Genomic DNA, 13,304 nt, shown 5'->3' on the forward strand with positions numbered 1-13,304 from the left:
CTTAGTTTTGCTTTAAAAATAAACTTATTTAGAACTCATTTCTATGAAATATTGCAGTCATTAGCGTTATATTGCTAATTATAGCTCTTTATTAATGACACTATTGATGAGAAACCATGCTATGAATAATCCAAAACGTAACTTCCTAGAAAGTTTCTCCCTCTACTGTTGTCTCCCTCTCCTGTGTCACCTTGATTTTGACTCATGTCTACAAATTTCTCTCACTAATTTGTGTAATATAAAGTAGGGCTGGATATGTATACCAGGCACATACAATCTTTTATAATCTGGTACCTGTGGCCATCCTTCATATTAGTTTGGACCTATGAAATAATACTTTATCATTTTTACCTATAAAAATAGAAACTTTGTATGGCTAACTAAAGATGTACTATTGTCTCTACCTGGAAAATCATTCCTTTTTGCTTGCTAATTATTTCACTCATCTTTAACAGTCAACTCAGTACAGTATAAGTTTGCAATGGAAAAGAAGTTAAATGTCCATTTCTTTGCTCCCACAGCCACACGTGTGTGTATTAACACAGTACTTATCACACTGGATTATAATTTTTGGTTTACTAGTTTGCCACCTCTGTCAGGCTGGGATTTTCTCAAAGGCAGGGACTATCTTGCTGTTTGTATCCCCAGAGCATCACAGCACAGCCTGGCACAGGCTAAGTAAATAGTTATATTTAGAGAAGACCGTGGAAATTCTATGTCCAGGGAGTGAAATAAAAACCAAAAGAGGTTAAGTGAAATAGGGACATGAAAACATAAAAACATCAAAGTCCCATTCAAATGTGAGCAAATTTGATTTTTCTAATCAAAGTAAAACCTATTTGGTAACATAAAGCAGATGCTGAAAAAATTATTCTGGTCGAAAATAAAATGTACATTACTTTGGCATCGTCTTACCATTGCTCCATTTTATTTTTAGGTACTCAAAATTTGAAAATATACTTATAAACAAATATATATATTTAAAGTTTATCTACAGCAGATCAGACTGATGAAATCATGTTAGGGTAGCCAACTAATCAATCAATCAAAACTTCTCACTGATAACTGGCCATAGATTGATGACCAGGTATTCCGTAAATTTATGATCTCTGACGTACTAGTTCAGCTACTACATCAAAAATTTAAGAAGTGTTAGATGATTTCTTTTGGGGGGAATTTATCATTGCTAAAGATACAAGTTTTCTCATGTTCAGTCTTTGTAAAAATCAATAATCAAGTGTCAAGATTCCTACCAAACAGTTCCAAAGGTTGTCACGGATGCAAAACTTTACACTTGAGCACAAAATAGTTTTTTTGTCTACAATAGAAATATAGATAACAAGGTTCTATTTTGAAAATATTCTGCAAAACAAATGGGAACGACCCTTCTCTCTTCTCATATTATAACTACGTGTTTCATGTTTGTCTTCTCTGCTACACCACAATATTTTGTAAGTGGAACGACAATGTTTCTTTCACTATTATGTTCCCTGTGTCTAATTACACACCCTGCACACAATAGATGCTTAATGACAGAATAAATAATAACTAGTATTTGCGTAGGAAAGTTAAAACACACTTTTATATTATCTTCTCTCATTATTCTATGATTTTAACAGATGGGAAAGTAAAGGTTCACAAAGATTTAATGAAGGCTAGTAAAAAGCACTACATCTTCAAATCTTAATAAAATGCATGGTACAGGTGGCATCACTATTAGCCCCCAACCTCCTATATGTAGTTAAAAACTTGGGGGAAAGGGGAGGAAGACAGTTTTATCACAGGATACTTTTTTTTCTCCAGGAATTAAAGCAGGTATTATATAGCATCTTGAATTGTTGCTATTCCTTTCTTTTTCAAGCGATAAATACTAAAGATTTGATCCTGTTCCTATCGTCAATTGACCAATAAACAAAACCATTTCCATATCATTAATCTATGAGTAAAACTCCTCACATATCTAGCCATCAAAAAATGCTTCTATTAATATCTTGAACATCTACGCCACATACATTTTACAATACTTAAGTTTTAAAACCAAAATCCACAATGAAATCCACAAGTTTTATCCATAGAGTGATAGTTAAGGAGTTACTGTTAGTAAAAAGAAGAGTTTGCCTTTTTGTTCATAAAGGAAACATGCTGATTTTGTAAACTGAAAACTAACCCAAAATGAGTATAACTGAAAGACAAAGCCATAAAAAAGTTAAAACCATTTCAAATAAAAGACAACATAATCATATATTACCATAAAAATGTAATTTATATTGAACAGCATCCAATTCTTGGTCAAGATTATCCTAAATGTCTCTAATACAAATTGATAAAATTACCTTTTTGGCATTGATTTTAGAAAGCTAAAATATAATTAAATTCTGTGACTGGGGCAATAGGTTAAATAATTAACATTTTTAAAAACCTAATATGTATTTGGTAAAAACATGAAGTCATACCTTAACATTCATTAAACCTTTTATTGTACACTAGGTCTATCCAGAAAAAGTCCAGCCATTGTTAATATAAAAAGAACGGTTTGAGGGACATCAATGTCACCTGGCAGCCAAGGACAGTGGACTGGAATGTGCATGCATGAACAATGACAACTTCACTGTACTAGTCAGTGGGGGAGATAGACGCTGTTGAGTGAACATGTGTACTGGGTGGCTGTCACATTCAAAACGGTTGAGCAAGTAGCGCAACGAATCTACATCAAATTGTGTGTTAAGCTTGAACACTCCTCTGTGGAAACTATCCGGGTGATTCAGAAGGCCACAGCTATGGGCAAGTGGTGATTGGCAGCTTCATCACAATGCACCCACTCACGTATCACATCTTGTGCAGAGTTTTTTGTGAAACATCAAATCACCCAGGTGACTCAGCCCCACTATGGCCCAGATTTGGCACCCTGAGATGTTTGGCTTTTCCCAAAACTAAAGTCACCTTTGAAAAGGGAGATTTCAGACTGTTGGTGAGATTCAGGAAAATACAATGGAGCAGGTGACTGGTGACTGGGAGAAGTGTGTGAGGTCCCAAGGTGCCTATTTTGAAGGGGACTGAGGTGTCATTGTCCTATGTACAGTGTTTCTTGTATCTTCTTCAATAATGTCTCTTTTTCATATTACATGGCTGGATACCTTCTGGACAGACCTTGTATACTATATAAGTAATCAAGAGTCATTACTGCCCATTACACCAATCAGCTAAGCCTGTATGTCACAAGAAGGATTACTTTTAAAATTGTAGAATTGATTAATGTTTTCATGTAAAGTACAGTTTAATTATTTCTTTGACATTCAATTTTCTTTACAAGTCATTCTGTTCTTCACAGTTAGCGGTTTTGCTGTTGGCAGACTGAAGAAAAATTTTCTCCCTGAATCTACTATAAGGATGTTAACTCTTCATACAGTGAAAACTATAATCTATCGCTTACTATTTTAAAATTTTATTTTATTTGACAAGTAACTAAAAAAAATAAAAATCATATCCACTTGAAATTAACAGAGAAAGTCATAAATGAAGCACCTTTCCCTCCCCATCCATCCATGCTTCCCAATAACTTCTCTCTTTACCACTGTTAATTTCCTGGTATATATCATTCCTAAAATTTTACCTATATGTAGGGATTCATTTCTATACTGATTTCCATATCTATACATTTATCTAACTTAATTATAAACCTTGTACTAATAGAAAAGATTTATTGTATACATTTTAGTATGTAACTTTTTAATAAGCAATTTACTGAAGTGAAATTCCCATAATATAGAATTAACTATTTTTTCTTTTATTGACTTCATTGTGGTGACAATGGTTAACAGTTATACAGGTTTCAGGTGCACAATTCTGCACCATATCATCTGTACATTGTATGTTTGTGTACCACCCAAAGTCAAGTCTCCGTCCATTACCATTTATCCCTCATACCATCCTCCACCTCCTCCCACCTTCCCACCCCTCTGGCAATCACCACACCGTTGTCTGTGTCCCTGAGTTTTTTTTCTTTTTTCTTTTTTCCACAATCCTCCCATCCTGCGCCAGTAGTTAGCCTGCTCTCTATCTATATAGTCTCTATTTTGCTTGTTAGTTCATTTTGTTCATTAGACATATTAAATGAAATAAGCCAGTCAGAGACTTAGCACAGCGCTCCCCTGGTCCATCCATGCTGTCGCAAAGGGTAAGATTTCCTTTTTACAACCAAGTAGTATTCCATTATTTAAATGTACGACAGCTTTTTTTATCCACTCATTTATTGATGGACATTTGGGCTGCTTCCAAATCTTGGCTATTGTAAATAACACTGCAGTGAACATGGGGGTGCATATAATCTTTCAAATTTGTGCTTTGGGTTTCTTCAGATAATTCCCAGGAGTGGAATTGCTGGGTCAAAAGTGAGTTCCATTGTTATTGTGAGAAAACACCATACTGTTTTCCACAGTGGCTGCACCAATCAGCATGCCCACCAGTAGTGAAGATGGGTTCCCCTTTCTCCACACCCTCACCTTCACTTGTTGATTTTTTGATGATAGCTGTTCTGACAAGTGTTAGGTGATAATTCACTGTGGTTTTAATTTGCTTTTCTCTGATGATTAGTGACATTGAGCATCTTTTTATATGTCTATTGACCATCTGTATGTTCTCTATGGAGAAGTGTCTATTCAGGTCCTTTGCCCATTTTTTAATTGGAGCGTTTGTTTTTCTGGTATTGAGTTTTACAAGTTCTTTATAAATTTTGGATATTAACCCCTTATCAGATGTACTGGTGAATATGTTTTTTCATTTTGCTGATGGTTTCCTTTTCTGTACAAAAACTTTTTAGTTTGATGTACTCCCATTTGTTTATTTTTTTTCTTATTTCCCTTGCCTGAGGAGACATAACAGAAAAAATATTGCTATGGGAAATGTCCAAGATTTTACTGCTTATGTTTTCTTCTAGGATTTTTATGGTTTGAGTCTAACAAAGTCTTGAATCCCTTTTGAGTTTATTCTTGTGTATGGCATAAGAAGGGGGTCTAGTTTCATTATTTTCCATGCAATTGTCCAATTTTTCTAACACCATTTATTGAATAGACTACTTGTACCCCACTGTATGTTTCTGCCTCCTCTGTCAAATATTGACTATAAAGGTGTGGGTTTATTTCTGGACTCTCTATTCTGTTCCACTGATGTACGTGCTTGTTTTTATGCCAATACCATGCTATTTTGATTATTATGGCCTTATATAACTTTAATATACAATGCTCCCTTTCTAATAGCAATTCAGTGGTGTTTAGTACATTTACAAAGCAGATTTACAGATCTACTTATAAAACACGTCCGTCACTTTAAAATAACACCCATTATCCATTATTCAGTTTCTCCCTTTCCTCTTCTCTACAGTCTCCTGCAACAACCAATTTGCACTGTCTCCATGGATTTATCTGTCCTAGGTATTTCATGTAAATGGAGTCACATAATATATGACTTTGTGTCTAGCTTCTTTCACTGAAGCATGTTTTGAGGTTCATCATATTGTAGCATGTACTTTCAATCCTTGTCATGCCTAAATATTCCATTGTATGTCTATACTACAATTTATTTATCCTTTCATCCACTGATAGACATTTAGACTGTTTCCAGCAACTTTCTTCTTGCCCACAAAAATAAATTACAGACATTTTCCCAGGTTAATACATACAAATGGACCTTATTCTTTTTCTTTTTTTGCAGAAGTATTTTGAAGACAATCCCTGACAACATATAATTTCACCCATCTTCATATTTTAGTTTGCACTTCTGAAACTGAGAACACTTTCTTATCTAACTATGATGCCATGATCACCAGTTTCTAATGATTAAACATGATTTTACTTGTTCTGTTTGTAATTTAAGGTATTAAGTTCTACAGTTGAATATAACTTTAGCTAACTTAGTGATTTGTTGAATTTGACTTCTATTTAAAAGTTTCATGCTTTGAAAATGATGTGTAGCTAACTTGTACCTGGATGATAAATCTTGCCTTTTTTTCTCCAGTCGAAAAATTTCTATCCCACTTAGGAAATATAAAAATGCAACACATTTTATAATGATACTTTAATCATAGTTTGTATGGTGGGGAAAAATACAATTGATAAAAAAAGATGACTTTTTTTTTGAATACTGAATTTTCTAAGGTTTTGTCAAATAAGGTACCATCACTATTAATAATGGTGAACAGTTCTGCAGTATAAGGAAAAAGCAGTAACTCATTAAAAGATGTTAATACTGCTAAACCTTGTATCAAAGTGGAAAACTGGCCCAAACTAAAGTCCAACATTACCCTGTAAATGAGACCTTATATTTATATACCATTTACAGTTTTCCGTTTTACTTCTTAAAAAGAAAAGCCAAATTACATAGGAAAATATTAATAAATCTATCTTACTACAATTAAAAATTTATGTATCTAAAAATACTCAACTAATTTATGCAACAATCCAGAGAAGTAGATTAGCAGTTATCATCTCTGTTCTATGGGTAAGACAACTGAGGCTAAAAAAGGATGATATGTTTAATGTCTTACAACTGCAAGTAGCCTTAGTCATTTGGAAAGATAATTTTATTAGTTAAAAACAGAAAAGAAAATATACATACATATTTAAATCTCTTTGTTAGTGTAAAATGAATATTATTTGAAAATTTAGTAGTTATAGTTTTAAAAAAGTTAATACTGTAATAGAGACCTGGTAAAGAATACACATTTTTGTCAAGTATAAATAGATACCTATAATCTGTTTCATTGAATTTAAGAGGAAAAATATTCACATATATATCTTCTAAAAAATATAAGTATATATTTGAAGTCTCTGTGATGTGGTAAATCATGTTTAAATTTTTATAAATGGTTAAAATATGTTTTGTAAGACAATTTATTCCAAAATTGACATGTCAATATTCAAATCACAACACAGTATTAAATAAAAGATGTCTGCCTCATATATGAAAAACTTTTAAGTTATAAAATTTATATTACAGGTTAAATGCTATCCTGGATGCTAAAAACTTTTCCCTAAGCGTTTAAATAGACATTTATATTAGTGACATCTCTAAAGACAGAAAGGCTTAAGAAAAGAGCAGTTATCATCATCAATTATATAGAAAGATTTGTCTTTAGTGGGAAATGAATTAACTCAGCAGACTGATCAATAACAACTATAGTTCATTAACATTAATTTTCTAGTTGATGCTCATTGATCGGTAGTTCAGAACTAAGATTTTACTGGAGAACATTCACAACATTTAAAGGAGGGAAAAAAAGAAAAGAAGGAAGGAAGAAAATAGACTTGGTGTTCCCCCATTGGAAATCTTACCAAAGGCTGAATGGGAAGTAGCCTTAAACCTTTATACCATGAGGTTTCTAAGAAATGTATCTGAGGCACATTGGCAGGGCAGAATAAAATGATTTCTATTGCCACTGGCCATATTGTACCTGTTCTGTGGATAATAAGAGTCCTTCAGTTTCCAAAGCTGTCAATCTGGCACCTTTCTTGAGCACTATATTCACTTTAAATAAAACAAACAGAACAAAACAAAATTTATAATTCGAAGAACAAAAAATACACCACTACTAAAGCAACTTTATTGTTGTGATATAAACCAGAAAATGAACATGAAAATAACAGTGATATTTTTAATTTTAAGATTCTTTGAACTTTACATCACAACTTTATAAAGTTTATGTACTTTTGTACTACACAATTGAACACATTTAAAATTTCTTCATTGTAACAATGTTGAAAGTTTTCTATTCATTTCAGGATCCAAATAGATTTATAAAGTAAGGCTTTATACAGGTTCTCTACACACTCAATATAGTGTCCTAAAATATTTAGATGGCTAACTAGAAAAAAAAGGGAAGAGCTGTGTTCATAATTATTAAAATAAATAAGACAAAATTTACACATATGCACTATACCTGCAGTTGTCCATTTAATGAACTCAAGTCTTCTGCTTTCTTCTCTAAAGACTGAACCCAGACTTTCCTTTTTTGTCGGCATCTTGAAGCTGCTGCTCTATTTCGTTCCAGAAACTTCCTCCTTTTTTCATCAGGATCTTCATTAGCTGCTCTTCTTCGACGACCACTTGTATTTTGAGTCTGTGGAGTTGTGTGAGCTGGAGAAGCCTAAAATAAACAGAAACAGAAGCTTTTTAGCAAGTGCTGTATCTGTATAGGGCACTTACCATAAATGGAACTTGCAGAACTAGCAGTTGCTCTGGGTGAGTCAGTGAGTAACTGGTGAGCGAATGTGAAGACCTAGGACATTACGATACACTACTGTAGACTTTATAAACATTATACACTTATTGTACACTAAATTTACTTAAAGTATTTTTTCTTCAATAATATTGAATAAACCATAGCTTGCTGTAACTTTACAAACTTCAAACTTTCTTAAACTTTAATTCTTTTGTAATGATACTTAGCTTAAAACACATTGTATACCTGTACAAAAATATTTTTTCTCTATACCCTTATTCTATAACTTTACTATTGATATTTTAAAAATTTTTATTATTTTTAACTTTTGAAACTTTTGTGTTAAAAACTAAGACACAACACACACATTAGCATAGGCCTAAACAGGGTCAGGATCATCAATGCCACTGCCATCCACCTCCACATCTTGTCCCACTGAAGGGTCTTCAGGAGCAATAAGAAGCATGGAACTGTCATCTCCTATAACATACCTTCTTCTGGAATCCCTCCCTAAAGGACCTGCCTGAGGTTCTTCTTGAGGAGGTGTCACTTTTTAGAAATATGTCCACAGTGGTTTGGTGTTCTGCTTGTTTTTGTTCTTTTCATCATAGATTTGTTTCTAATCATAAACTATAATCTTAGAGAACCAACACCATATATGCAGTCCCTCACAGACTGAAATGCCATTATGTAGTATGTGATTCTACTAAGCTTTTCTTCAGATTTTGAGATTTAGGGTCAGTCTTTTTCTAAGGATCAGGCTCATTAATGCTAATTTTCCTGGTGGATAGGATCCCACAGGAGTCCAGATTTTCATTATAATTCATCCCACCACCTCTTAACAGATTGGCCTGGTTATCTCAGATCATCCAGAGACAGAAATCTTCACTCACTAGTGAGATATTGTCTAGTGTCTAGGACTATAAATACCCGCAAGCTTATTACATAGATTAGATTCTTCTAATCTATGTAATAAGCAAATAAATATCTTACATATAAGCTCAATTTAAGTTCTGCAGGAAAATCATCAAACTAGTTCTCACCTGATGAACTCCGAAAAATACAATGTTATGATTTAATTCATTTTCCAAATAACTAGCATTAAAAATCATGAGGGTTATTCCATTTATACTATATTTTAATTGTGATAAAGATCAAGTATTAGATTGTTTATTTTACATAATAATTCCAAATTAATCTTTTAGAAAGTATTTTTATGGCTAGCTTCAAGAATAGCAAGCTTGAAATAGTTTCTTTACCTTATCCTTGTCACTTATAGCAGGTTTTTTTCTTTTACTCATTTGGCTAAATAGGAGAGAACAGTTTTTTATTTTTTTTTTAATTGACAATTCAGTTATCACAGCAAAGGTTAAATCTAAGTATGTTAAGTAGAAACTATTACAGAGTTACATTTGTATATTTTTACACCTAACAAGTACCTGAGGCTAGTGAGAAGCATAAGTACCTTCTCCTCTCCCCTCTTTTCACTGATTCATTCATTCCACTTCACTAAAAACATATATGAACTATTCTAGAAACTACAGATACAGCAGTGGAGTTTTCATCTAATAAAATAAAATATAAACATAAAAATTAGACAGAAAAACTATAGCTAGTATAATAAAATAAATTATATTCATTTATTTTCTTTTAAATAAACTTTTAAAGATATAAAAAACACACTTAGCTTGCAAATCATACCAAAAAACAGCCCTGGGCTTCCTTTGGCCTGTGAGCCCAGCTTGCTAATCCTGAATTATGACATTAAAACACACTTACTTTCCCTCTCTCTTGGACAGTTAGTAAAGTTGTTTAATGGATGACAACCTCAACTACATTCCACTTTGTTATAAGTTACATAACGATAAAATATAATTAACTAAATATCTACACTTAGGAGGCATTCTAAACCTTGCCATTTACCTGTGTTTATTTAAATGCAAAATTTTGCTTTTTAATGCCAATGCTAACTTCTTTAAGTAGAGAAGATAAAAGGTCTAGAGTTATGAAACATTTCAACAGAAATTTAGCAACCCTTTACTATAGAAACATACTGTGGACATATAGTTATACCGATCATTTAACAAGCAGTCACAAATTAGAGGTAAGTAAAAAGGGCCTCTAGTACAAACAGCTGCCATATGGCATATCTTTCCCTTTGGAAATGTTTCACAAATTTTAATTAAAGAATTGTTTGACTTATGCTAGTAATGTAATATATATATATGTACATTACTTATTGAATACAATCAACAGAAAGAAATATTTCTTTAAAAAGTATTGATGGGTATTGTGCCATGTCAGACCAACATATATATAGGGTATCCTATACAGTAATAATTGCTTGATGGAATGATGGACTGGACTGACTTTATTTAATGTCAATAGTTTTACATTAAACTATCTTTTCCTAAGGCTTTTGATATACTTTCAGAATAACAACATAACCAAGAATAATTTTTTTCAAAATATATAGTCATTTAAGTTACAGTTTTTTGTTTTTTTAAGGATTGTAATAGTGCTGAATGATGGAAACAACACACATACCGGAGTTTCTGTAGTGGATGTAGCTGGCTGTTGTAATGACTGTGGTCGAGATTCCTCTGACTGAGTCCTAACCAGTCCGCTACCATGGCCTTTTACAGTATCGCCATTGGTCACAGGAGGATGTTGCTGGGTCAAAGCAGCTTTTAATCTCTGAAATGCAAACACCAACTTAAAAAAATTTCTCTGCTTTACACCCACATCCAACTTCTAATATACTTTTTCATTAACCAAAAAAGATATTTGTTAAGGAATGCATAAACTCATTCAGCTTTAAAGTTAGTTTTGATCTATCATAAATGATTACATTCCTAATATCACTATAAATATCAATAAGATAAACAAAAGGACCTTTGGAAAGCTTTCCTGGGTCTTTTGTCTAGTACTACAGCGATTCTAAACTTTGCTGTTCCTAATCAACTTTGAGAAAGAGTAAAAAATAAAAACACTATTGACTGAAAATAACTAGCTTTGTTCAACTAACATAAGCAATACAAGTTTATTATGTACACTTACTTTTCCCCACTCCATTCCTGTATCCTATATCCCAATACTCTCAGGCTCTTAGATTCTTAGACCAAAATCTCTTCTTTTCCAGTTACGGGCTATCCGATTTCTGCTTGCAGGTCTGGTATCACTGCCTACTTCGACAATGATCTTGTGTTGCACTTTTTTAGGCCATGACACTGTCAGGCTAAAACCTCCTCTGAGGACCTACAGCTGGGTTTACATCCCTTAGGTCTTCCCTGTCTCCAGTAAGTAGATCTACTGCCAAATCTATCTGGTTCCACTGTGTTCCATTTTGCCTGTGAACTGGATTGTACCTGACCCACTCTTGAGTATGAGAGGTCTAGTGTTAGAATGAGGCCCTAGACATTTATGGCTATCTCTTTATAAGGATACAATTTGAATAAAGCTTATTATTTTATCAGCAAAAATGTGTCATATGTGAATATATTATCTCCCCAAAGTCAATAGTTTAAAAAAAGTTTTACTGAGTTATAAGTTAAATATAGTAAAATGAACTCATTTTAGTGTACAGTGCTGTGAGTCTTAACAAGCATATACAGTTGCAGCACCACCTCCTACAATGAGGATATAGTACAGTTTTATTACCCCCCAAATTTCCCTCATGCTCCTTTCCTGTCACTCTTATCACACACACCAGCCCCTGGATACTACTGATCTGTTTTCTGGCCCCAAAAGTTTTCCTTTTCCAGAATACCGTATAAATGGAATCATACCGTGTATAGCTGTCTGAATGCAGCTTCTTTCCTTCAGCATAAAATAGTACTTGAGATCCATTCATGTTGTATCAATGATTTCTAACAGGACAATATCCCTGTTTTACAGATTAGGAAACCAGAGATCATTTGCCCAAGGTCACACAGCCATTAAGCTAGTTCAATTCTGGATTTGTCCAAAAAACACAAGGAGTGATCAAGAAATAAAATTTGAGGCTTGATGACTTAATGACTCAAAGGACAACTACAAAGGATTAGGAACGCCAAGTTTGTTGCTGCAACTGCTAGAGCCACACCCCCCGAGGATCAGGTAGGTTTTTCTCTCTTTTCTGATAATAGTACTTCTTTATGAATTACAAATTGTAAAGCCTAGTATATTCACTGGTTAGTACATATAATGTATACTATATACATATTTGTATACATCTTGTATGTAGCTAAGAAGACACTTCATATTCAGAATCTAACTCTGCCTCAAACTATCTGTGTGACTTTGAAAAAATAATTTAATCTTTCAGTCTCAGTTTCCTTCTATAAAACTGGGAATGAATAATGGTAACTTCCTTACAGGGTTAAGGTAAAGATTAAATATAATATGGAAAAGCACCTGACTCATAAAAGGATTGCTCAAATGTCAGTTTCCTTATTTCTTCAAAAATAGCCTCTATTTTCTTTGTACGTGTGTGGGGAGGGGATGCCAAAGAATCAGGAGAGTTCCTACATTCTTGTGTTTTCAAAATATCCTCAGGAAAAATCTTAATCAGTTAAGCCTCAAACATTTTATTATGTAAACTGTATTCTCAAGACCACATCATACACTGCATCTTTCAGAATCCAGATAAAATTCTTGGTTCTTCCCTTGTTTTTCTTCGTTTTAAAACAAGCAGAAATCACATTAGTGGCTAAAATACAGGAACTTTGGACACTCATAACTGATGGACTAATGTGGAAGTGGATGAATTAAAACTAAAATTAGATAAGTGGCCAAAGCAGTAGTTAGCAATAATGAGGTAGAAATACTTAGGTTAAATAGTCAAAGAAAAATTAGAAGTAGAAAGATAGGAGTTTGAAAGTATGGGTCATTAAAAACAGAACAGAGGAGAATCTGGTGAGGTGGTCACTCTGCATAATTATATCTTTTAAAAAACAGACTATTAGACATCAAAATACAACAAACAGTACCCGGTCTCTTGTGTTAGGTTAGAGTTTTCATTTATGGATATAAAATGTGCATAAATATAAGTAGTGGTTGAGATATGAAACTTAATAAATTATATGTTGGTAAAACATTTTTAAGTCCTTAG

The 13,304-nt window shown here is 33.1% G+C and overlaps 1 protein-coding gene across 2 annotated transcripts in view; it reads right to left on the minus strand.

Annotated features, from left to right (window-relative positions):
- The window catches only part of ATF2 (activating transcription factor 2), a 75,884-nt gene that overhangs the window by 8,400 nt on the left and 54,180 nt on the right, over window positions 1–13,304 (minus strand). For both annotated transcript variants that reach the window (XM_090280842.1, XM_090280835.1), the window contains exons 11-12: window positions 10,760–10,909; window positions 7,931–8,137 (exon numbers count right to left, since the gene is read on the minus strand). In XM_090280842.1, the coding sequence (XP_090136968.1) occupies window positions 7,931–8,137; window positions 10,760–10,909 (357 nt within the window). The remainder of the gene's footprint in view (window positions 1–7,930; window positions 8,138–10,759; window positions 10,910–13,304) is intronic.

This window comes from Furipterus horrens, unplaced genomic scaffold (assembly GCF_987537825.1).
Source record: "Furipterus horrens unplaced genomic scaffold, mFurHor1.1.pri manual_scaffold_1, whole genome shotgun sequence".
Lineage (NCBI taxonomy): Eukaryota > Metazoa > Chordata > Mammalia > Chiroptera > Furipteridae > Furipterus > Furipterus horrens.